We start from the raw sequence: 26,956 nt of genomic DNA on the forward strand, positions 1-26,956 counted from the left end.
AGCCAATAACAAATTCATCAATTTCCCGTTTTCGGTTTCTCCCACCAAAGATCTCATTTTTATGTTCTAAGGAAGTTTGAGATTCAATTCAACATGATGGGTTTTGTTTTTTTTTTTTTAATGAAGTATAGTTGACACATAATGTTTTATCAGTTTCAGGTGTACAACATAGTGATTGGACAACTCCACATTATGCTATGCTCACCACAACTGTTGCTACCGTTTGTCACCATGCAATGCTATTCCAGTACCACTGGGTCTATTACAATATGATGGTTCTAACTTGTATATATGCATATATAAATAATATAAGCGTGCCAGTCAGCATTCAGTATGTCTCTCCTAGGTGCCAGAAGCACTACTGCTTCCATAAATATCTCATTTAATCTTAATGACAAACCTGAAAGTGTTACTAATTATCCCCACTTTAGAGGCCAGGAAACTGAGGGTTTTAGGCATAAGGACTTTCTTAAGTACTAAGCGGCAGAGCTGGGCTCAAATTAGTTGAAGTCTCTGAGCACCAAGACCTATCTTTGCCTTCCTTTCATCTTCCTTTATTAATTAGGAACCCAGACACAGCCCGTGTTTACACACACAGCGGTATCCGGGTATCAGGCAGAAGAAGCTTTACTTAACAGAATCCTGGTCAGGAAATTGGATAATCACTCTTGCCGTCCAATATTATAGCCACTCGCCATAGGTAGCTATTTAATTTAATTAAAAACTAAATGTAATAAAATATTTAGCATCTCAGTTGCCACTACCCACATTTCAAGCACTCAATAGCCGCCTGTGGCTAGTAGCTCCATGTTGGATTGTGCAGATATAGAACATTTCCATCATCATAGAACGTTCTATTAGACAGGACTGGCAGCTAGAGACTCTGATCCAGCACACAGAGCTTTTTCTTCTGTGGTCATCTGCAATACCTGTTGACAACGGATGAGTATTTGGCTTGACCTGACAGTTCCACTCTCCTGGGTCAATGCCATGTGTCTGTCCATATACTTCACAGTGTGCTCACTTTTTCTTCCAAGGAGGAAGTTGGCCGGATATGGAAGATGGAGCTGCTTAAAGAATCGGATGGGCTGGGAATTCAGGTTAGTGGAGGCCGAGGATCAAAGCGCTCACCTCACGCTATCGTTGTCACTCAAGTGAAGGAAGGAGGTGCCGCTCACAGGTGACTAGATAACTCTCCCTTTTTCTCTGCCTCCTTATCCTCTCCCTTCCCTTCCTCCGGGTGTAGGACTCTTCCATTTGGTCAAAGCCCTGGTAATTAGAGTTCATAAAGATTTTGCTGGAGCTTGGAAGAAAATCAGGCATGAGCAGTTCCAGTTCAACACCCCTCTGGGCACAGGAAGTGGCTAATTGCTGGAGAGAGTGCAGGCCCCTCCCAATCCAAATGGGAGGGCAGATTTCTTTCTAGTCTGTTTTGAGTTTCCAGTGATTGTTACTTATCCTGACTTTCGGGATACTGGTAATATGTGGTCCCCCACTGAGACTGTGCGATGCCACAGAACACCGCATGCCTGACATCCTAACCCCGGTAGGATTGTGGCGAATGACTTGGGAAAGTAATTGATTTTAAATGTGACCATAGTTCCTGCGCTGTGTCAGTTCTCTCAGGATTCTACACACACTTATATGTGTGTGTCCTGTAGATGCCAAGGGGAAAAAAGTAAATGTGAATTTTTTTCCTTGTGACCCGAACGATTCATACTTCAAAACTTCTTTTTTAATCTGAACTATCATCTTAAGTAGGAAGAAGCACAGTGCTTAGGCAGAGCATGAACAAAGAAGTCCATTTGAAGTTACAAGGATCTAACTATCCCAAAATACACGGCCTGCTTTTGCCTTGCTAGCTGATTGCCTCCATGTATACAGGGTGTCTACTATTGGCAAGGCACGCTGGGCTGTGTACACATGTTGCGTGCCCATGCGTATACAGTAGGTGTATAAAGGTAGAGTTTCATGGATGAGGGAGGTAAATCTAGTTGGGGATTTGGTGTTCAGTCCAGGTACCCTGGTTGTAAGGGGAATAGGGAAAACCTGAGTGATGTTGGCCTGCCCCAGACGGAGAGGGCTTTGAAAAATATATCTCATGAAGTGGAGTTGAAGGAGCCAGAGGTAAAGATTGGAAGACTAAGGAGAGGACAAGGGTACAAACTATCAACGTGTGTCATGTCCCAGTTCTAGTCTCAGAGTAAGATGCCAACAACTAGAGATGAGAATAACCCCGCTTGTCCGTTTTCTGGGCGGCGGTCATTATGGAAGAATTACGAGCTTAGTGTTTATCCTGCGGTATGCCTTTAGGAACTCCCATCAGATAGCCACTTTCCCATTAATCCTAGGTCTTAGGTTCTAGCATGTCTTTGGAAAGTTGGCAATTAGGAAATTCCTGTGCCCAGAGATAAACTTATGTAGAACGGTTCTTGTCTGTTTTCTATGTGAGCTGTTTCTAGTGGGTTTCACCGTTTTCTCTTCACGTTTAGCCTGGAGTTGTGTGCATGTCTCTCTCTGCTTCTGGAGTATGTAATTCACATGTGGGGCATTCTAGTTAATAACAGGAGATGAGACAGATGGAATTGAAGCGGGAGATAAGAAAAGGGATGGGGGTAGGGATGGTGTTGAATAAATTCAAGGACACCGGTCAGAACTTTGTGTTCTTTTTTTCTCCTGAATCCCTCTCCTTCTCGGTAGCCCACCCAGACACCTCCTTGAGGTTCCAGTTCTCTGTGGGCTTCCTATTCCCTTTCTCTTTCCAACTAGCAGGGTTCTTAGCATTTCTCTGCTTTAGGGATTTTTGAAGGACAGAAATCAGAGGCTGTCAGAAGTGTCTGGTGCCACCTGTCTTCTGTGAAAGCCTAAATTCATGGAAAAGATTATGATGCATGCCCTGGAGGCTTGAGAAAAAAAAGTAGTGAGGGAGGGAAGCATGGAGAGAAGCTGGTTGACTTGCTAAAAGAAAGCAAGGTGGGAAGAGTCAGCATGTTAGAAAGTTGGGTGAATCTAGGTATATTAGGGACAGGCAGGTCCCACAGTAGCACCTTGGGTGTTGATGGAAAGCCTTCAGAGGGGATGGTGGAACCCTAGGCTTAGGGCCCATCCCCCTCACCAGATTTCCTAGTCCATATTTAGTAATGGAGATGAAAACCCTCTGGCTTCTTTGGGATCATGAGAGACCAGACCACTGGAGGTTCAAGTGGAACCCCTAGGACTGTTGATCCGTCGTGACTGAAGGCGCGTGCACAATGCTCTGGCACAGTGTGCCACCCCAGACCCTCAACCCACACTAGGGCAGGCAGCCCCAGCCCAGTGGGAAGGAAGCTCTAAGTCAGCTGTAATTTACTTTGGAGGAAATAAAGAAACAACAAATCTGTAGACCAGGTCTGAAACCTGCAACAGCAGGAGATTGGTCAGTCAGTTCGATTTTGTATTCATCCTTCTGATGAAGCTTGGCTGTAGGATGGAAATGGTACTGAGAGACTTTACCCTCAAGGTCCTATAACTCTGCATGTGTGTTGGGAGTCGGGCCGGGGGCGGGGGGGAGGGGTATAAGCACATGTAGTGTAGTGTCCCAGGTGCCACAGAGGAAATCTGGCCAGGGCCATGTCACCTGAAAAGATAGAGGACAGCAGGTTAGAGAAGGCTTTCTGTTGAGCTTAAGATAACTTTGTTTGGGGTTCTTAGTTCAGCGACTCAGCTGACAACTTAGCTGTGAGGGCAGGATGGCAGTAGGATTGAGAACAGAATGACTGGACTATGCAAAAACCTTGGGGTCTTGGTTCCTCTATCATTGTCTCCCCATGGCTGGGAGGCATTTCGTTAAGGTTGATGCAGGATATGGTGGTAACTTAAGAACTTGCTTGCTACCAGGCGACTGTGTGAAATCACGGAGCTTTCCTAAGTGGGTATCAGGAGCCAGCCAGACCAAAGGATAAATCCCAGCCCAAACCGTCGCTGGCCATCTCTACTTTTTCCTTAGCCTGATTTTAACTGTGCCATCTCATGACCCTCCCCAGCTCCAGGAAAATGTCCCTTCTCAAGCCCAGAATATCTTGACAAGGGATTTTTTTTCCCATCTCCATTTCCTCAGGGACGGCAGACTGTCCTTAGGAGACGAGCTGCTGGTAATCAATGGTCACTTACTGGTGGGGCTGTCCCATGAGGAAGCAGTGGCCATCCTCCGCTCTGCCACTGGAATGGTTCAGCTGGTGGTAGCCAGCAAGGTAGGTGGTTTGTTTCTGTTTCCGGTTTTTAACATTTTTAATATGGTGGCGAATTTGGATTTGAGCCCTCCCCGTGCCACACACACTCACACAAACACTTGCATGTTTACTGGAGCCATTTAAATGGCTGTGATTCTACAGGGCAAGTCCATGAGGGCGGCCTTTAGCTGAAATATTTAGTAGATGGAAGAGTAGTAATAGGACTGAGGAAAGGGGAGGCGTGGTAGGGTGGACAGAAGAACAAGGTAAAAAGAGTAGCACCTCTCCCAGAGAGAAGCTGAAGAGGAGACCTGGATATCCACTGGACAGCAGGGATGAAGGAGAGGTGTGGAGTGGCACCTCTCCGAGGTCCCAAAGGAAGAAAGGTTCAGGGCTGATTCTGACTCATGGCCTCACAGAGCATTGGCCCTGTGAATCCTGTTTGTCCAGCCACCCTTCCCCTCTTTTTCCTCAGTTTTCCTGATGAGACAGTGAGGCCGAGCTCCCATGACGGGCTTGCATCTCACAGAGGCCTAGATGCTGTCTGCAGCACCAGGACCCTGGCTCTTGATACACAGCATGGCTGTCCCCTCCCTCTGGCTGTCCACTCTTTGTCACGAGGGCTCAGGCTGGTGCTGCTTGTACCCCCATCCTTGGAGTGTGTTAAAATAGTACCGATGTCCTGGGCCCCCAGCATCCACTTTGTCCCTGGTATCACCAGCCTTAGCGCCCTGGATAAAGGCTGCAGGCCTCCACAGCAGTGTGACCAGAAAGAGGAGGACCTGAGCCCTCTTGCTTCTGCTCCATGGTCCCATCTGCTGTTGATAAGACAGGAAAGCGCCCACAGGACTTAGGCGCTAGTGCAGGGGAGCCACTGGGCTTCGTTCTTGTCCATGGAAGCAGGGATGCGAAGCCACCCCAGTCCTCAACCCTTCTCAACAATACACTCTTGCCAGTAGGGCTAATTCTTTCCTTATTATTCCTATTATTTTTTTGAACCTAACATCCATACAGTTTTTCTGTATTTTCCCTCTTATATTACAAGATGTATTACCTATTTGGGGAGTATTTAATAATTAGAATATTTTGAACTATCTGGAAAATCTGTTTTCCTCTTTTTACACCTCTCACCCCAATCCCTTAACCCAGACTCTCAGGCTTCCGACAAGAGCACAGAGCCTTGGCACAGACTTAGGATTAAGGGTTGGCACTGAGGCCCCGGAGGCAGGGTTGAGACAGTCTCCATCCACAGGCTTCCTCTCCCCTCTCAGAGATACCACGGGGCACCCTGGTGTCTCCTCACTAGGGACAGAAAGGAGAGCAGAGCAAGGATGTTCCCTCTCAGTGTGTTGAATTCCACAAGAGGGAAATGCGGCAAGGGGAAGACGAGCTAGTCCCCTTTCAGCCAGAGGTGATGGGGTTTGAGAAGCACCGTCGGGTCTCAAACACTCACAGGCACTGAGTCCTGTGTTTGCACAGCCCACCTCCAGACAGTCTGTGGCTCAACAATGCGGGGGTTCCTGCACAAGCATTATACCGTGGCCACCAAACCTTTATTTCTATGCTGACTTTTCTCATCTGCTCTCATCTCATCGGAAAATGGGAAAGAGAAAACCTCTTCTAGGTCAAGCTGTTATCCACAAACACATGAACACAAAGAGATCATAAAATAAAAACAAAAAAGGTCCACTCTTCACTTTCTTACACCATACAAAAAAATAAATTCAAAAATGGATGAAAGACCTTAATCTGAGACTGGAAACCATCAAAATCTTAGAGGAGGACACAGGCAGCAACCTCTTTGACCTCAGCCATAGCAACTTCTTACTAGACACGTCACCACAGGCAAGGAGAACAAAAGCAAAATGAACTATTGGGACTTCATTGAGATAAAAATCTTCTTCACAGCAAAGGAAACAATCAGAAAACTAAAAGGTAGCCTACAGAATGGGAGAAGATATTTGCAAATGACATATCTGATAAAGGGTTAGTATACAAAATCTACAAAGAACTTACCAAACTCAACACCCAAAAAACAAACAACCTAGTTAAGAAATGGGCAGAAGACATGAATAGACACTTTTACAAAGAAGACATACAGATGGCCAACAGACACATGAAAAGATGCTCAACATCACTCATCATCAGGGAAACACAAATCAAGACCACAATGAGATACCACCTCACACCTGTCAGTTTGGCTAAAATAACAACACAGGAAAGAACAGATGCTGGCGAGGATGAGAGAAAAGGGAACTTTTCTTATACTGTTGGTGGGAATGCAAACTGGTGCAGCCACTCTGGAAAACAATATGGAGGGTCCTTAAAATGTTAAAAGTAGAACTAACCTACAATCCAGTAATTGCACTGCTAGGTATTTACCCAAAGGATACAAATGTACAGATTTGAAGGGATACGTGCACCCCAATGTTTATAGCAGTATCATCAACAATAGCCAAACTATGGAGAGAGCCCAAATGTCCATCAACCGATGAATGGATAAAGAAAATGTGGTGTGTACACACACACACACACACACACACACACACAGTGGAATATTACTCAGCCATCAGAAAGAATGAAATATTGCCATTTGTAATGACAAGGATAGAGCTAGAATGTATTATGCTAAGTGAAATAAGTCGGTCAGAGAAAGACAAATACTATGCAGTCTCATATGTGGAATTTAAGAAAGAAAATAGATGAACATATGGGAAGGAGAAAAAGAGAAAAAAGGAGAGAGGAAACAAGCCATAAAATACTCAATAATAGAGAACAAACTCCCGGCTGACCGCGGGAGGTGGGTGGGGGACGGGCTAAGTGGAGGATGGGTATGAAGGAGGGCACTTGCTATGACGAGCACTGGGTGTTGTGTGTAAGTGATGAATCACTGCATTCCACTCCAGAAACCAATATTGCACTGTAATATTGTACTACCTAAAATTTACATAATAAAAAGTACACTTATGGGTAAGCATAATTAAGGAGCATACGAGGGAGTTTCCTGGATGATGCCTGACCTGTGGTCTCACTCACTGACTCGAAGACAGGATACTAACATGTACAGGCACACACTGGGTGCCGGGTGCTTTTTCCCTCTGATCTCACTTAATTCTTCAAATCCCATGAGAGAGGTATTAGTTCTTTTTATTCAAAAGATGAAGTTAAAATCGAAGTGGCTGATTAGTTTACCCAGTGGTCACACAAGCAGTGGGGGGCAAAAACAGGTTTCATCGTGGGTCCATAAGACTTCACAGTTTCATGCTTCTTCCTGTGCACCAAGCTGCCCGCTAGGCAAATAAGATATAAAGGACTCGGAGCCAATGGGTTTAGAGAAAGGTAATGTGTTCCTGCTGGAGGCTTTGACTTTAGGGACACTCACTGGGTCTTTGTAGGGCTGAGAAGCGGTCTGGGGCCCCAGAATGGGTGTTCTCGCTGTCAATCTATTGCTCTTGGCCATCTGTCCTGAACGACAGGCCTGAAGATGCTGCAGACGTCAGAGGAGTGAGACCTCTCATTTCTTCCCATAGGTTCCGTTTACACCTAGGCAGTCCGTTGCTATAGCAGCTGCCCAGGTTTTGTTCCTAAACTCACTCCCCACCCTCCATGATGCCCGTCCACATCGGAGAGAAGTCCGTCTTTCCACAACTCTTGGCCTCTGTGCCTCTTCATTATCCAACAAGAGCAAGTGATCCAGAGTCTTTGTTACGTCTTTACATTTGAAGAGAGGAAGGGAGGAAAAAAGAGCTTTTGATTTGCTGAATAAAAAGAATAATAAAAATGTAAAATGTTGTAGAAAATAGTCACTTTGCCACCAAATTTAGGGCATCATTTTGAAAATACAGCTGTTACTTTCCTTGATACAGGATGTCCCATGTCTCCATACAGATACGTTGTTTGCATGTACATACGAGCCTAGAAGAATGAAGTCAGATTCTCCCAGTGTGTTTTGATATTTCTGGAAGCACATGCATATCCATACAGATTTCTCTCTCTTTAGCACTTTTTATTAACAAGTAATATGCATTTATTACGTCTAATGTAGAAAACCTAGAAGAAAAGGAAAATAACATTTTCATTACACCGTCAGTCGTTCTATCCATTACCTGGTCTGTCCCTCCAGGCGTGTATTTTTAACGGATGTGAGCCCGGGAGCCCAGAACGCCCCTGGAGGCAGAGTCCGCTGGACGGCAGAGCCAGCGCAGCCTTTCAAAGCTGCGTGTCTTGAGCAAGTTGCTGCCTTTTTTTTAAACCTCGGTTTTCTCACCTGCACGGTGAGAATCAGTAACTCCTTCATGGAATGTCCGGAGGGTTAAGTGACATGTAGAGAGCCCGGACACTGCAGCTGGTCAGAGGAGTGAGACCTAGAAGCACTTGGAGAAACGTTCGCCTTTGTGGTTGTCACATGCCACTACAGCCAGTTTATTGTGACATCCATTATGAAAATGCTAATACCAGGGGCGCCTGGGTGGCACAGCGGTTAAGCGTCTGCCTTCGGCTCAGGGCGTGATCCCAGAGTTCTAGGATCGAGCCCCACGTCAGGCTCTTTCTCTATGAGCCTGCTTCTTCCTCTCCCACTCCCCCTGCTTGTGTTCCCTCTCTCGCTGGCTGTCTCTCTCTCTGTCAAATAAATAAATAAAATCTTCAAAAAAGAAAATGCTAATACCGTCTCTCACCTGCTTTTTCGTTAAGTAGCATGCCGTAAGCATCTCTCTGCCTCAGAAAGTGCATTTCTGTAGCACCATTTTTAATGACCATGGAGTCTTCTATCCTGTAGCTGTTGTGCCATTTACTCACCAGTTGGGACCTTCATCTTTTTTAAAAACTCTTTTCCGTTATCGGTCTAGCACAGTTAACCTCACACAAGAGGGCTGAACTCGCTTTTTGCTTCATGGCTTTTTCCTTCCCCGAGGTAAGGTCTAACTGTACAGTATTCACCATGACCGACCTGACATGAACGAGCTTCATGTGCCTCCAAGGTGGGACGTGTGTCAAGCTAGTAACAAACGCCACTGTCACCAGGCGCCAACTCACGGATAGTCTGTAATACCCCTTGTTTAAGATGGGTGTCTTCTGTTATTCTCCTTTCTGTCAAGCCCCAAGGAATATGGTGATCAAAACTTTCCACAGGCTTCCTTCCTTGTAGAAGTGGCTGGTGGGGGAGAAGGGAGGACACATTTCTCTCTTTTCTGGCCTCAGATCAGCCGCAGCCCTGGTCCCTGGCCTCCTGTGCTGTGGCTTCTCCCCAGAGAGTTCTCGGTGGCTGCGTGTGCCTCCTCTGCCTGTGGGATTGTCACATGGCCTCAGTGACCTCGCCTGCCTCCCACTGACCCCGGTGGCCTTGTCTGTGCGTAGGAAGGAAGGGCTATGGAGGAGTCCTTGTTATAGTCTAATCTTAATGGAGTCTGATTCCATGTATTTTGTTGACCTTTAAAAATTGTTCAAGGGCTGCTTTCTTTGAAGAGACGTTATCAGTCTCCACTTGGGCGTCGTGATTCAATCAACAGTCTAATCTCTTTCTAGGGAACATATGCTAGTGAGATGAGCAGTGAGGGGGAGGAGCACACGGATATTAGAGCTGTGTGCTGGGCCTGCGGACACGTCGAGGAGGAGAAATGGCATTCAGCTTGAGGACGCTCAGATAAGCAGGAGAGATAGGTATAGTCAGACGTCCATGCGAGGCGATGAAGGAAACAGTAAAGGACATTCTGGAAGAAGGGAAAGGCAAACGGGATGCCTCCTGGAAAGGTCCAGGAAGGCTTGCAGGAGAGGGTGCCCAAGCTGAGCAGGAAGCTGAGCTCGCCGGGCAGAGGGAGCTGCTAGTAGGAAAGGGAGCAGGGCAAGGGAGAGCCTGGCGCATTGGAAGGTCAGTATGGCTGGGGTGGAAGGTGTGGGTGGAGGCGAGAATGGAAGGAGGTGTGTCTAGAGCGCCGGGCAGAGGCCACAGCTCTAAGATGCTGGCCTGCCCATGAGGGGGCTGAAACTGTACTTGAGCGCAAGGCAGGACGCTATCAAAGGATCTAAAGTTCAGGGAATTTGTGTTGCCTGGAGAACTAGCTGTCTAAGAAACAGATTTTTCAGGGGAAAAAAATTGGTTTGTGTTTAAATTGGGTCTACAGCCCTGACATGTGAGGTAACCTCGCCAACCTGGAAATGGGCAACATACATTCCCATATGGTCTTTGGGCTCAGAGCGTATAACCACTCCCAGCTGACACTGCTGGCTTTTCCTTGACCTTGACCCAGAACTGCTTGGTGCATGGGGTAATTCATGACTCTTCCGTTGTGTCCCCATAGGAAAACTCTGCCGAGGACCTCCTGAGGTTAACATCCAAGAGTCTGCCTGATCTGACCAGTTCAGTAGAGGACGTGTCCTCTTGGACCGACAACGAAGACCAGGAGGCAGACGGGGAAGAAGACGAAGGACCCGGCTCATCTTCGGTCCGGGGAGCAGTAAGTGCACCTCTGGTTGCCCCAGCTGCTCTGCTGGAACGATGTTCCCCCGAAGATGTTGATGGTAGGGTCAGAGATGCGAGCTTAAAATACTGGGATAGAGACCGGGATGGGAGGGGACCACAGGGCATTCATTTATTTATCTATTTTAGCGGGGGGGGGGGGGGGTCAGGATCTTCCAGACAAATCTGTGAGGGTAATGATTTTCATTTAAGACAAAACATTGATACTGGAACTGAGGTGAGAGAGCCACTGTGTATTAAGTTCAGTGTGTCTATCAATTTCTAGGACATTTAGTAATTCATGTACGCACGAGGTTTTGATTGCTGCTTTTTGATGTAGTGTTTGAAAACGATTGGTTGTGAATTTAGACGGAGAGATTCTGCTGGCGAGTGGAATGTTACAATAACATAGAGCCCGTTCAGGCACGGTGGTGTGGATGTCTTACGGTTTTAAGGAAACCAGGACTCTCGCCGGGCTCGAGGCTCTTCCTCACACAGCCCGTGTGTTGCACACCCTCGTGGTCAGCTCTCACGTGCTGCCTGGCCCGCGGAGTCAGGGGTTGTAGTGTGCCTTCTTGTTTCCTCTTTGGATCCCAGATCTGACAGCTGTAGCATTTTTAATGTAAATTCTTGTTAGCTCTTCTTCCTATCCAACCAGCCATGGGGAGGGAACCCCCCTTCGGCCATTGGAGCCCCTTACTCTTTCCCACCAGCACTAAACCCAGGCAGCATGGGTAAGCGTTGGAAAATTCGTTGTGGTTATAATTAGGCCTCAGAAGACCAAGAAATGCATGTTTTATTACATTTACACAATATGCGATTTTATTTTCAGGAAGAAATAGGTGTTTTTCTCCTTTCTTTTTGATCGCTGGAGATCCAGGGCCACTGAGCATGGGTGTGCGGGTGTGGGCTACACAGTGCGCTACTCTGAGGGAAGCACCATTCGCATCATAAAAATCATAGGCTTTTGTATTTATTAGGCCAATTTTCTGAAAGATGGCAGTAAAGAGTTTTGCTCTAACAAAGTTGATATATCAGGACAATGTTCCAGTCAAGGAAGGGAGGCATCTTCAAGAACAGATACTTTTTTGTAATTTGCCCACAGGCATTGTATAAGCCCATTGTTGATCTGAAACACTTTTCTAGCTGTTTTTCCTTCAAAGGAGAACTTTCTCGGAATGCTAACCTCTAAAGCAAATAAACCAGAACTGAATAAATGAGGTTAAGGTGAACAGCTTAAAAACAACTGTGTAGTTATCCCCATCTCTGTGTATTTTGACACCATTCAGTGGCTGCCCTTACTATATGTTTATTTAGTAAGGGCAGAGACCGAACTAATTTTCGTGGCCCACACTGCTTCTCTGACTCCTGCTTACTTCTTGAACCAAACTTCTTACACCTTCTCACCAAGCTCATCATTACTCCTAAGCAACCACCACACCGCCCTTCCTGTAGCCCCTCAAGATGACTCCGTGTTTTTCTGCCACAGGACCTTTGCAAACGCTGTTCTCTCTCTCTCTCTCTCTGTCTCTCTCTCTCTGGAATCCTCTGCCTGAGTAAGATGACTCCTATTCATCTTTGGGATCCACTAGTGTTATTGCCTCAGAGAAAGTTTCCTGAATACACTCATGTATATTAAATCTCTTAGCCCTCACAGCATGACTGCGTGGCTATCCTGTGAACCGCTTGTCACATTTGAATTTGTGATTATTTGATTAAGATCTGTTTCTCCTGTCCAACTCTACACTCCATGAGGTAACGTGATGACTGGATTGGGTTCCCAGTGAATCCCTAGAGTTTAGCCACTACATCTGGTGCTGAGTTATAAATAACGAAATGAATTTAAAAACAAACAACAGAATGAGCATTCATTGAATGCTAATGAAAATGACATCCAAATCTAACTGGATTTATCCACCATAAAATTTATGGTTACTCCAAGTCCCACAACCGACCACAGCATGGCAGCCTCAAAGGGCCTGAGATATCACCTCACACCTGTCAGAATGGCTGAAATCAAAAACACAAGAAACAACAGATGTTGGCAAGGATGTGGAGAAAGGAGAACCCTCGTGCACTGTTGGTGGGAATGCAAACTGGTGCAGCCACTGTGGGAAACAGTATGGAGGTTCCTCCAAAGGTCAAAAATAGAAGTACTCTAGGATCCAGGAATGCCACTATGGGGTATTTACCCAAAGAACACAAAAACACTAATCCATAAACATATATGCACTGTTATGTTTATTGCAGCATTATTTACAATAGCCAGACTATGAAAGCAGCCGTCTGCAATGAAATGCAGCAGGTCGTCTTTCACTAGATTATCTTTTAGTTTTGTTGCCTGTTTCCTTTGCTGTACAGAAGATTTTATTTTGAGGTAGTCCCAATAGTTCATTTTTGCTTGTTTCCCTTGCCTCAGGAGACATGCCTAGAGAAATGTTGAGATGACTGATGTCAGAGAAATTACTGCCTGTGTTCTATTTCAGATTTTTATGGTTTCAGATCTCACCCTTAAGTCTTTAACCACAAATTGTGTGTGTGTGTGTGTGTGTGTGTGTGTGTGTGTTTAAGATGTGGGAAAGTGGTCCAGCTTTTGCATGTGGCTGCCCAGTTTTCCCAACACCATTTGTTGCAGAGACGGTCTTTTCCCCATTACATGTTCTGGCCTCCTTCGTCATTGATTGACCATATAGCCATGGGTTTGTTTCTGGGCTCTCCATTCTGTTCCACTGATCTCTATCTGTTTTTGTGCCAAGACCATACTCTTTTGATCACTACAGCTTTGTAGTATATCTTGAAATCTGGGATTCTGAACCCTCCAGCTTCTCTCTTCTTTTTCGAGATTGTCTTGGCTATTCTGAATCTTTTCTGTCTCCATGCAAGTTTTAGGATTCTTTGTTCTAGTTCTGTGAAAAATGCTGTTGGTAGTTTGATAGGGCTTGCATTAAATCGATAGATAAGCACACATGTATTTTTTTAAGATTTACTTATTTGTGAGAAAGAGAAAGAGAGAGTGCTGTGCATGTGGGGAGGGGGACCAGGGAGGGGCAGAGGGGGAGAGAGAGCCTTAAGCAGACCCGATGCTAAGTGTGGAGTCTGACACAGGGTTCGATCCCACAACCCCGAAATCACAACCTGAGCCAAAACCAAGAGTCGGACACCTAACCGACTGAGCTACCCAGGGGCCCCAGCACATGGGTATTTTTAAATGATCTTGTATTTACTTTTGAAACTTAGTATGACCTCAGTGATATAACCATGAACATTTCCCCCATGTCATTAAAGGGGCTTCTGAAGCATGATTTTTAATGGTTAATATTCCATAATACAAAAGTGCCATAGCTTATTTCACCAGTTTTCTACCAGAAATTCCATTTTCATCAATCACATGTATATTTGATTTTTTTCAAAGTTATAAAGAATGCTATACAGAATATCTTCATTTCCATATACCTCTGTGCACATTTTTTAAATTTTCTTATTTCCTTAAATAGCTTGAAGCAGAATTGCTTCATCAAAGGTTTTTCCCCAGAGAATGTGGATATCTCTACTCATTTGGAGATCTAGCAGTGGCCAGTTCCCATCATCACCAATAACATTATCTTTAAAAAAAGGTTACCAATTAATCATATATTGTTTTATATGTGTATTATCGTTTTGCCAAAAGCATGTCAATGCATTATGTGATGACGTAATTTATTTGGGAAACTCAGCACCAATTTTCTGCAAGTGCGTGTTTCAGTGCAGGTGTTAGGGGATCTCTGTCATGACACCCCAGGCTTTCACAGACAAATCCCAAATCCATTATCCACGTGAAACCCAAACTGATCCTGCTTGGACAGTTCTCCCTTCTCTGAGCCTCAACACCTTCGCCTTCTGCTCTGCCTTCCCCGCAAAGCACTCCCAGAGGAGGGGACTCCTGGGTTTCTCCCTGGCTCCCCAGTAATGCCTCAACACCAATCACATGTTACCATCATCTTGAGCTCTGGTTCCAGCCAGAACTGAGCCCGAGACAGAGCGCTGCAGGACCAGCAAGTGAGGAGCTGACATGAAGTATTTTCTGGATTTCACGGTGTACCCAGGGTCTGAACCACTGAGGGGAAAAAAATTCTCTTTTTCAGTTCTATGTTTATAATCCAGGACTCTCTGTTTCATCATTTTTAAATACCAATGAACCATTTAAATGAAAGAAACCTGGTACTGTTTAATCAAGTTACAAAGCCTTTTATTTCACAGATGATAATGATTAAACCTGTGCCAAACTCCACTCAGACATTGACTGTCTCTGCACCTGTAAGTCACGGTGTGCTCCAAGCACGTAGCTGAGCAAATGTGATACAAACGCTGAGGCTGTGTAGCAGGCTCACACAGCAGTGCTGGGAGATGAGCACCTGTAGGATTTCTCTTTCGTGGCTACAATAGACAGCAAGGAGATTTGCCTTTCAAAAAGGTCCAGCTGTGCTTGGAATAAAACCGTACGGTGAATATCAAATTCGAGAAGTGGAGGCAGGAAAAGGGAATGGGAACAGGACAGTGAAATTCCATGGTCGTTTGCATAATTGTCATCCATCTCAGAGGGGCCTGACTTCAGTGACAGGGCGCTCTCTCCACCATCCACTGCTCACCCCCCCACATCCAATATGGAAGATTGCCCCCTCCCCCATGCCGGCTGTGGTCCTGGTCCACGTAATTGGCCATTCTTTCTCAAGTCTGTCTTCTCCACTTTGTCTTCTGCTCTGCAATGACAATTTGTAAATTAGGAGCTGGCCATGTCGCTTAATGGTATAAAATTATTCAGTGACTCTCAATCAATCACACTGAGGTTAAAATCCCAACTCCTTAACATGGAATGCATCAGCTCCAGCCTGCCTGCAATGACGTCTGTACGTGCTCCTGGCAGCCCTACACACACACACACACACAGACAGTCCTCCCGTAGCACTGTGAGCTCCACATTCCCCAGGTGTTCCAGAACTCTCCACTACTTTGTGCCTTTATACCTGCTTTTTCAACTTGGAAGGTACTTGTCAACCCAGCCCAAATGTCACCCCTCCCCATCAATAAACCTTTCCCTGACCCGCCCCCCCCGAGTTATTTGGTCTGTGCTCTGCACTTGCATAGCACTATGAATAGACTTCAGCCATAGTGCTTACTATCTTGTTTTCATAATTTATCTTTTTATTCTTCTGTCTTCCTCATCAGACATAAACATTTCAAGGCAAAGACCATGATGCCTTAAGCATCTCTGTGCCCCTAGGGTGGTAGCATGTCTGGGATCTAATAGGTTGAAAAGAGGAAGGATTCTCCTGTGATCTCTTGCCATTCCTTGCCCACTTCTGATCTGTCCCTGGGTGCTCACCTGGTCCTCTTATGTCCTTGAGGTACAAGCCTGGGTCCGCGAGCCTCTGAGGACTCTTGTGCTTCACTCCTCTTGCCCCAAACACATGCCGTGCTTGGGCTCTTCTCCATCTGCTCTTCAGAGGGCTTGGCCCCTGCTTCTTCCACCATTGAGGGTATCACACTGTGGGGCATCGCAGTGCTGTGAGATCTGGCCTTGCTGTTTGGAGGAGAATCAGGAAGAGTAATTCCTTTCTGGTCCCTGTGGCCAGTAGAGGGAATCTCGACTCAGTTGCAGGTTTTGCACACTTGAAACGAAGACAGCATAGTGTAGCTGAGTGTGGAAGCCTGTGGAGGGCAGAGTAATAATTCCTCTGCTACCTGCCAACATCCCCGTAGAAAAGAGAGTTGGTGTTGAAAGGAATTGAGATGTTTTGCTTTGAGGCATTATGTGTGTGTCTCATCTCTGGTTATGTAAGCACTAACCTTCTTCTCAAGGACCAGATCAAGTTCAGAGTTATTTCCAAGGCCTCCCTCTGCTTGAAACTTCTATCAACATTGCACTCTGTCCCGAATCTGCTGATCACTGCTCCCTGAGCATTTAGTATATGCTGTTCTCTGTTTACTTGTGGCTGCTTATCTCTTTGGGGAAAGAAAGAAAATACTTGAAGTTTGTAAACTTTTGTAGACAGGTGTATCTCTTCGGTATATCCCAGTATCCATTGGAGTACCTTGTATTCAATACTTACTCAGTACATAGTTCTCTTTTTTTTGAGATAGCGTGTGCACATGTTCATGTGTGCATGTGAGCGGGGTGAGGGGAGAGGGGCAGAGAGAGAGAGAGAATCTCAAGCAGCACAGAGCCCTGCACAGGGCTCGATCTCATGACCCTGAGATCATACCTGAGCCAAAATCAAGTGTTGGAGGTTTAACCGACTGAGCCACCCAGGCACCCCCAGTACATATTTCTTGATCGGCTGTCTCTGGAGCAGTGGTTCTCAAAGTGGGGTCCCTGGCAAGCAGCAGCAGCATCACCTGGAAATTTGGTAGAACCACAGATCCTCAGGTCCCACCCTCGACCTGCTGATTCAGAAACTCTGAGGTTGGCAGTCAGCAATGTTGTTTAACAAGCTTTCCAGGCGATTTGGACACAGGCTAACATTTGAGAACTTCAGAGCCCTCCAATAAAAGGAGTGGTGACTGTTGTTATTGGCTATTCCAAAAAACATGTATCCTTTCTCAAGTGTAAATAATCATAGCTCCTCTTTTTAAAAATGAGGTTTTTCAGGGGGAAAGAAAATCTAGCCTCCTGAGAAAGTGGCTCCTCTCTTTTAAAATGAAGAGCGGAAGAAGAGTTTTAATATAACAGAGTACGGACTGGGTGACAACCTCTTAAGTAGTTGGGAGCCTTTTTCTATTTTAACAAAAGCAGCACTGGAAGTAATGATTGTCTTGCCAAACCTGCAATTGTCAAGGCTGGCTCGGAAGAGTTTGTTTAGGACATCAATCAGCAGGCCTGTATCCGGCTTCCTTTGACATCAAGGGAATCAGTCCTAACATTTTTGGAATCACCAGTTCGGGAAAATCTTAGACAACTTTTGGGTGATTAGGGTTTAAGAAGGAATAAAGGACCTCGTCTTTCAAAAGGGAAGAAGCGCTAAGCTGAATCTACGACTCTGTAAGTGATTTCGGTGTTTGATTCTTTGTTGGAGGGACAGTCACGAGGTGTGAGAACCTGAATCCCAGTCTTCTAGAAGAGCTAGCATCTTCCGGGGTGGATATTAATCTACATGGGGAAAGAAAGGACAGGAGCTCTTGTGTTTTGTTTGGATTGAATAACTGATAAAGTGTCAGCCCTTAGTTTCCAGAAGCGTCTGGGCACTGAGGACTTGGATTGCCGTATCTAGAAGTACCGTTTCTGGTTGAGTCGAGCTGCCCTAGGTGGGAAACCGTCTCTTGTTTTGTCCCTAAGCTAGATTTTTTTTTTTTCTGGTGAATCGAATTAGAGCCTTAGGCAAAGAACAGTGAGCACCAAGTATGTGAACTTGCAACTAGTGTTAAAATGGGAAGACCCCATATCTGACTGGAAATAGGATCGTCACAGAATGAAGTTGTTAATGCACGGAGCCTGACACAGGGCCCCCTGCACTTTTTGCAAGGGGAGCAGATGTTCTTTCCCTAAAGCCTCGAGGAGAGGGCGTTGAGACAGGCAGCTCGTGCAGGCGCAGTGCGTGGTGCTACTCCCCTCAGGGTGCGTCTGAGCACATGGCAGCTGCAACAACCGCTTAGAGACGGCTCACTCGCAAGGGTCACACATGGTCTTCCCTTCTTTCTGGGCTTCCTCTTTTTACTCATCTAACCTCTGAACTCACTTCTCCTAGGAAGTCTTCCCAGATACGCATATCCTTCATGCCTGGACCCCTAGCGTGGAATATGCCCTGTATTTTCCTTCATGGTCCTGAACACAGATTATCGTGGTGCATACGTGCATGTGCTGGCTTGCTTAATGTCATCCCCCCCCCCCCACTAGTAGAGGCCCCAAGTGGGCAGTCACCACGTCAGGTTTGCTTCCTTGTGTATCCCAAGGGTTCGCTGCTGGCTCTCAGTATGCACGTATCTATGGGATGGAAGGATGTGTGGACAGGTGTGGACAGTGGACATTCCCCCTCGTCATGTTTGGTCATCTTCCACTGACTTGCCCGCCTTCACCAGCACGCCATGAATTTAAAATGGGCATGGTGCTTATTGTTTGTGTCTGCAAACTAGGAGGTCTATCTGCCTCTTCCTTCTGGATTTTCCACCTGGCATAGGAATATCAATGATAGAGAAATCATTTTTCTACATATAGCCCTGGGAAAACACAGCATACCCTCCCTTAAAATAGCACATTCGTAGTAGCACCTCATTAACAAATGAGTAGATCTCTTCACTTTCTGTTCAGTTAAGGTTTGAAAGCTACAGGCTAGAGATGGAATTTAGGACTTGATTTATTTAACAAATCAACAGTAACAACAAAAGATTAAACATCCCAAGGGAGTTGGTAAAGTAGTACGTGGACCCTAAGTGAAAAGACGAGCCAAAAGGTACCAGGGAAAAGAGCATGGAGTGGAGAGTCTCAAAGATGGGGACTCTGATAAATAGAACTGCTAAGTGTCCGAGCTACAGGGGACCTTGGGGACCGGCCGGTCCACACCTTGCCTTTTATAAGCTAGAAATGTGTGTTGAGAGAGAAGCCTGCTTAGCTCTGCTCGTCCCCCCAGACGAGTCCTGTTTATGGCTCAAGGCAGCTACGAGGGAAAAGCAAGAGCGGGAAAGAAGAGGTGAATGGCCTCAGAAAGGTGTTCACAGCCCTTCTCAACTATGCCGGAGGAATGACTGCGTGGCAGACGCATCAGTGTGCGTGGGGAGCTCCGCACTCTTCTCTGTGGCTAAAATGCACAGGGACAGCGTGGTTTCAGCGGGTCCTCAGGTCTCCGGGTGCTGGTAGGAGTGGGGTAGGGCCCAGGAATTAGTTTTCAGAAGCTTCCCAGGTGACGCTGATGCTCACCCAGGTTTTGAAAAGCAAATCTTGGGGAGAAGGTGACTGCTGTCGGAAGCGGCAGGTTTCCATACACCCTTTCTTGGCCCTGTGGCAATCTCCGGGACCGGCTGCCGAGGGGCAGGGATCCCCGAGTCTCCCAGCGGGGGGGCTGGATGAGCCCCCAGACCTGTCTGTCCATGGCTTTGAGACAAGGGGAGGTGTTAGGCCCCCAGCTGCCTCCTTCCTTTCTGTAGTTTGGGGTGAGGGAGTGAGGCCATGTGTTTGAGGTGCTCGTGGGAAACTTGGAAACAGATTACCCCAGCCCACTCTGGATCCTCTGTTCCCCGGGTTGTACATTTTCCATTCCACGGTCCCAGACGGTGAACTACCCTCTCTTTCCCCTCGGAGTCCGAGACATCCCCAAGAGGTCTCCGTTCCCGTAGATGCTCCTTAAGCCAGACGTCAGCTGGCTCGGGCCACGTGTAAGAAGCTGTGTGAAGCTCAGTGCAGGGCGCAGAATTGCCAGGACAAGATAAGACACGGCTGCAATTAATGCAGGTCTGCGAAAATGAGATTTAAATCTGGGGGTGTTTTTTGTTTGGTTTGGTTTCGTACTTAAGGAGATGAAGTGATTATTTAGATGGGTGGGGGGAAAGTAAGATAAGGGTAATTATTCGGCCTGGATAAATTGCCCAGAAAACTGCTGAAGTTTGCATTAGGTTGAGTCCCGTGGCACATTCTCTGGGGCCTGTTCCACCTCGTTACCTGGCTCTCCGCTGCATTTTCCAGCGAGCAGTTTGCACTTCTCAAGGAAGTAAACAGCTCAAGTGATTTGCATTAAAAAAAGCAAATACTGTTTTCTACAGTCTCAGCACAGTGGTCTCCACAGTGCGGTGAACACAGCCAGTGGGGGGTGCCAGACTGTCCCGTGGGGCGTGGGCAGAAAGTAGTAGAACTTGTATAGCTTTTATTTCATTTTAGGTTGTTGGGGGATTTACAGTGTATGTACACATTAGTACAGTCGCATAGGGTTATAATTTATGAATCCGCGTTGGGAGTGCCTGGTGGCTACACCATCCGCAAAGGTTGGCATCCCAGCATGGAGCCTTGTGAAATACAGTTCAAGAAATCCCCTTAGTATGCAGTCAACCTTATTATCGCCTTCTGCATTTGAAAAATTCCTTCAGATTTCAATAAAAATAAAATATGGTCTACTAGAGCATGTAATACTATTTCTTTGCCCTCTTGTTAATTTCTTTTGTGAAAATAACACCATAGAAGTCATGACGCAACTTTACAAATTCAGGTAAGTTGGTTCCAATCTCTCGTGTATTCAATCCATTACCATATTCCAAGATGCCTTTCAGCCCTGCCCCCTATTACGAATTTCCCTCTTACAAATATCACCACTAATAATTTAGTTTTATATGTCCTTTGGGAGTTTAAATCTGTGATCCACACATCGAAATGTATAAAGACAAATATATTAAGGCTTGAGGAAGGTAGGCAGTTCCAAAATGAAACTGAAATGAAAACTTTTTCTGCCCTAGACAGAATGCTGGCAGTTGCACAGGAGGAAAAAACAGGGTAATATGATTCATTTGTGCACCGTATAGCTTCGGAAATCTATCTTATTTGCTTATGAGCTTCACTCAGCCTTGAAGGTAACAGAAATCCTTGAGATGTATGTGTCTTTTGAGACTGTAAATGGAGATCGTGCTGATACAGTCAGATTCTTACTCTCTTAAGAGAAACAGGATATCCCCACTTAGTTTCAATTCCAGTTATTGTGTTGGTTTTTTTTTTTTTAGGAGAATGACAAAACCACTTTGACAGTGCATAGATGAGTTAGACAAATAGGCAGTGTATGCTAGGGAAAAAAAAAACCACACCTCGCTTGAAGACCTAATGAGCAATGGAAGATTTGGAGTTTGGGGGGTGTTTTTCCCTTTTTTCACTACATCTTATTCAAAACGGTAGTCCAGAGCCTGGAAATAAAAACAAAGCAAATGATAAGAGATCAGAAGTTCCCCTGTAGAATCCAGGGCAGACATTTCTCAAAGAAATAGTTTTGTTTAAAATTAATAGAGTTCTCCTCACCCCTATTATTGTTTGCTTGCCTAGTGTTTTTTTTTTTTTTTTTTTTTTTTAAGATTTCATTTATTTGACAGAGAGAGAGAGCGAGCACAAGCTGGGGGAGTGGCAGAGGGAGAGAGAGAAGCAGACTCCCAGCTGAGCAGGGACCTGATGTGGGGCTCGATCCCAGGACCCTGGGATCGTGACCTGAGCTGAAGGCAGACTCTTAACCGCCTGAGACACCCAGACGCCCCTGCTTGCCTAGCTTTTTGTTTGCTGTTCATTTGCTTGTTATTGATTGCCTAGCTTTTTATGTAAGTACTGGCTAATCTCAGTAAATGACATTTGCAGAAAAAGTAAACCATGCTTCTTCCTTCTGGTTCTTTCTCTTATACCTTCACTTGAAATATCCTTCCTTCTACTTCTGCCTATCAAGATTTTGAAGCCCCCCTCATCTTTCAAAGAGACTTCTCTAATAGTGCCAGCCTCTGTCATCTCTACTTTCTCTGATTGCCAATTTCATTTGTCTGTTTCTTATATCATAGCACTTAAAATCAGAAAGACCCCTCCAGATTTATAAATAAGGTAGATGTTTTCAAAAAATTTTTGGTAAAGCTGTTGTGTGGATATTCAAACTTATTTCCTCTAGCAACAGACATATTTACTTAATAGATATTTGTGGAATTATCTTTTAAGCTAGTAGAGTCAGATAGATAGCCTGCATGTCACATACACACACACATCCTCTCCTCAGCTCCAAAACATCTCTAATTCTTCCTGATGCTCTTTGCTCTGACACCAGATACAACCACAGAAGTTGGTAACATGGCCCTGCAGGTGCCCACAGCCAGGTCCTGGAAGGAGCCAACACTGGACCAAAGCCCACCTGGCACTGCCATCCACATGCTACTGAGAGCTGTGCTGGGGACTCTGAGGGATACAAAGAGATAACAGACACAGTCTTCCTCTCTTAACAGGATTTATTATATTCCATAATGAATCATAGTTATTACTATACTTTTTATATTCCCCTCTTCCATATAATAAATCCTTAGGAGCCATATGCCATATCGACCCAGAGAAGGGACATCTGATTCCTTCCAGAGATCTGGGATGGCTCAATGGATGGGGTGGTGTTAGACTATTCCATATATTTTCCATAGGAACACCCACAGAAATGGGTGATACCCTAGAGCAGAAGAACAACATGCACGGTGGTCCTCAAATAGGAAATTTTATGGCCCATTCAAGGATCAACAGATAGTCTATGAAGCACAGATGTTCCGTCCGTGTTTTAAGTTGCAGACTAAGGAATTTGACTTATCTTACAAGTACTAGATTCAGTAATGGTTTTCAAGTTGAGTGACAGAGTCAGAGTATTTGTTTTAAGGTTACTCCGACAGTGAGGTAGAGAAACAGCTAGACTGCAGAGAAGCAGAGCAGTGGTGGAGGCAGAGACAGGTGTAGAGGCCTTTGCTGTAGCCCCACTGGGAAGTGACCAGAGGCTGTGCTGCAGGAAAGGTGGCCTTGAAGGTGGAAAGTCAGGAGGAAGTATGACTGATGGGTCAGGGGAGGAAGGGAGCAGGGCCAGCCTACCAGGCAGAGTGCTGGCTTCTGTGATCAAGGGGTCCTTGGTGGTAGAAAAGAAGGATAAGAATTTCCTCTCCACCTTTTTTGTGAAGGCAGGACCAATTCTAAGCAATAGTTGGAATAAGATTTTGTTTACCTTCAAAACCTCCAGTTTCCTGTCCTCTCCTCCTCTGTTGCTAGTCCTTCTCTTCACAGGTTTCCTGAAGCCTGGTGCCCTCATACTGCTCTCAGCTCCCCTACTGAGGGTACCCACAGTCTCCCCAGCCGCTAGGAGACTCCAGGCGCTCCCAAGAAGTCTTCTTTTCTCCTCCAGGTCATTTCCCCCCACCCCTTTCGCTACCAACATCAATCACAAAAAAGGCCATCCAACAAGTGAAATCTTTTCCATTTCTTCCAAGCGGTACATTTGCTAATAAAACAATCTGATTAACTCAGCTCTATGGTGGCCAATAATTCTGTGACAGTTAGCAAACTATGTGCATCTTAACAAGAGAACCCTTGTTATTTCAAAGAGTTTCCTACCGGTATCATTTAAAAATGAAATTTAAAGATAAAATCACAAAGCTTGGAATCCAAAGATGTTGTTAGAGGAAATACCATGGTAGACCAGTAAGCCTTGTCTCCGGGAGCAGCTTCCTTAAGATGCCTCTGCTTGTCAGTACCTTCCTTTCAACTTACTAAGTTATGTTTCCTAAAACTTCTCAGTTTGTTCACAGTGACTTCGGATAGGGATTGAGAGGGGAGGTGAAGGGCTAGGGTATGAACTATTCCTATAGATGAGAGGTCAGCAGTTATAAGGCCAAATCGTACACATTCCAGGCTTTGCTGGCCAGTCTCTGTTGCAGCCATTCACCTCTGGCTTTGTAATACAGAAGCAGTCATAGGCAATAAGTAAACTAATGGGCATGACTGTCTTCCACTAAAAATTTACAAAAATAGATCTGGAGCCAGATTTGGCCCCCGGACAGCAGTTTGCCAACCCCTCTATAGATGATCATGTGTGAGCCTGGGACAGCCTCTCTTACCTGCTTCCTGTGTGGGCTCCCATGAGCACACCCTAGCTTTCCAGTCAGATTCTTCAAGAAGTGCATAGCCTTAGAAATATATATCAGCAAATAAGCATGAAGTTAGTACCAGTCTTGGAAAATAAAGAGTTGAGGGTACAAATCTTATTGATCTGGAAAAGGCAGCGGAAGGCCTCAGGGTGCCCCCTGGAACTTGCCAGTACATCAACACTTAGCTGCAGTGTCTTCAGCCCAACTAGTAACCCTTCATTTAAAACCCGCCTAAATGGTATGTTCAGTTAAAATGATCTTCCATTTTTCTAAGCCAGATAATCATGTAAAACTTTCTCTAACGAAACATTTGCAGAGAGAAAACATTTGTATGGGAGTGTCTTAATTCATGCCTTGTTTTCTTTCCTCCATCCCTCGTGTTTGCTTCTTGGGTCTCTTTTAGCATGTCTTTCTTTTCTGACAGCTCACCCACCTCTACTTTTTGTGTGTCTTGTGATTTTCCTACACACACACAATTTTTTTGTTTTGCAGTTTAGGATAAAGAATATCAGGGGCCTCTGGGTGGCTCAGTCGGTTGAGCATCTGACTCTTGATTTTGGCTCAGGTTGCGATCTCGGGGTTGTGGGATCGAGCCCCACATCAGGCTCCATGCTGATTGTGGAGCCTGCTTTAGATTCTCTCTCTCTCTCCCCCTCTCCCCTGCTCTGCCATCTCTCCCTCCCTAAAAAGAAAAAAAAAAAAAAAAAGTCGTCCTGCTCCCAGAAATATGTCCAAGGAGAGCAGGCAGCCAGCTTCTGCTGAGAAATGACCCAAAGATCTGCCTTTAGTAGCCAGCCCACAAGCCAAAGAAGAGCTCCAGGCTCAACATGTTCTCATCCACTAGGTCATGGAACACGGCGAGCATGATAGATTCCTGCTTTGTAGAGAATGTCTGCACTCGCCTTGCCTCCATTTGAAATCAATACCAAGGAGGAACGTGCAGATTCTCCTTCTTGCGATCCACATCTGTTATTTTTGAAGAACTGAGTCCCTTGAGGACATTGTCCTCTCCTTGGGATGGTGACACATACAAACCCGCCACAGGGGAGGCAAATGTGGGCCAATGACTGATTACATTCCAACATCCTTAAAGGTGATTTCTTTGCCTCAACTTTGCAAGGGACTAAGAAATCTATTTAATCTGTATACGTAAAAATCATCCAGATAATCACCCACAAAGTCTATTAGGCCCATTCACATTGTTTGGGGATGACCAATGGGAGGAAACCAGAAACAGGCTCGGAACAAGGGCAACACTGTTTCATTTTCAGAGCCCCAGCCTGAATGCCTGGGTCTACATCAGTTGTGGCTTTTCCCCAGCTGCCTCTGATGCTCTGCACACACGTTCTATGTGTGCTAGAACATTCTGGGGTCTGGCAAGTTTTACTTTTCAGTTTCACTGTTTTCCTCTTCAGTCCTGAGTCCCTTTTGTTGGAAAGCAGTGACTCTAGTGTAGCAGTAGATTTCTGTTTTAATTTTTGCAGTCAATTCACAGGCTTCTTGCTGCTTTGGGCTGATTTTTTGTTGTTCTGATCCCTTTTTCTGAATGGTTATTCATTCCCAGCCCTGGCCTCTGTGATGGCCATCTGGTTCTCCTTCAGTCACTCAAACATCTGCTCCAGAGATTTGGAAAATGAGCTTCCTTTGGCAGCCTCAAAATAATCTGAGTGTGACTGAAGCATGAAAGGGAAATGGCCACGCTCCGCTGTCCTGTAGATACTGACCAGGGGGAGGAGCCAGCACAGCTCCCTAGGGATTTAGAGCTTGGATGTCTTCTGTCACATCTGCAGATTTTTTTTTTTTTTTCAAGTGCTGGGAACTGTAAAAACATGGCACGAACTGGGTGCAACCCATCCTCCTGCAGTTTTCCTTGGGATCGGATTTGCTTGTGTAATGGAGATAGTTGGAGATGAAAGCCACACTTTGCATGGTTTGTTTGCAAGGCTTCAAAAGTTTGCTGAGAAAGACAGATGATGCTCAGGGTTCAACATTGTATTAGTCACAGTGTGTTTAAGGAGATCTCATAACTGGTTTGGACAGCAGTTATAGAACATTTCTAAGTACTAGACTTTTAACTTGGACCCAGGGGGCCTGTCTCTAAGGTAATGATGGTTTGCTCCTCTCCTTCAGAAGAATAAAATTTACCAGAAGCTAAAACTCAATCCTAGGCTGTTTCTCCTCTGAAATTATTTCTAGCCTCATTGTCCAGTGCAGCTTTTCAGAGGTGCTGCCAAGAGAGAAAAATGTCAACATAATGACGAGATTCAAATAATTACAATCCCAACAAATTCAAACCTTCTTGTAAGTCATAATCCAAAGACATTAAAATCAAAAGTAATTAACATCCAATCTTAAATTTCCTTCACCTTTTCAGTTAAAAACCAAAGCACTTGATAGCCTCCTGCAGTTTCTCCTATTCTTTATTTTGCTCCATCTTCACAAATGAGATTCTTGATGCCGGGGAGAGGTTGTGCTCGTCAGCACCCGCAGCCTGGGTGATTTCTGTCCGGAACAAATATGGCTCTTTCAGCTCCAAGAAAGTTGGATTTGTTCAACAGCAAGTCTCTTGTATGCTTTCTCTTTTAGTGAAATGTAAATGAACAAAGACTAAATGGACCTATACCCTTGACATTTAGAAAAATGAGCCAGTCCCTCATTCCTAGACAGTTGTCCCAGGCAGACTTTATTCCCAGAACCTCATTTAATTTTGCCCAAA

General features: G+C 45.4%; 1 protein-coding gene across 8 annotated transcripts in view; it reads left to right on the plus strand.

Annotated features, from left to right (window-relative positions):
- Positions 1-26,956, plus strand: part of PDZD2 (PDZ domain containing 2) — a 379,909-nt gene that overhangs the window by 299,057 nt on the left and 53,896 nt on the right. For all 8 annotated transcript variants that reach the window (XM_057312176.1, XM_057312177.1, XM_057312178.1 and 5 more), the window contains 3 exons: positions 1,038-1,180; positions 4,097-4,229; positions 10,505-10,660. In XM_057312176.1, the coding sequence (XP_057168159.1) occupies positions 1,038-1,180; positions 4,097-4,229; positions 10,505-10,660 (432 nt within the window). The remainder of the gene's footprint in view (positions 1-1,037; positions 1,181-4,096; positions 4,230-10,504; positions 10,661-26,956) is intronic.

This window comes from Ursus arctos, unplaced genomic scaffold (assembly GCF_023065955.2).
Source record: "Ursus arctos isolate Adak ecotype North America unplaced genomic scaffold, UrsArc2.0 scaffold_15, whole genome shotgun sequence".
Taxonomy (NCBI): domain Eukaryota; kingdom Metazoa; phylum Chordata; class Mammalia; order Carnivora; family Ursidae; genus Ursus; species Ursus arctos.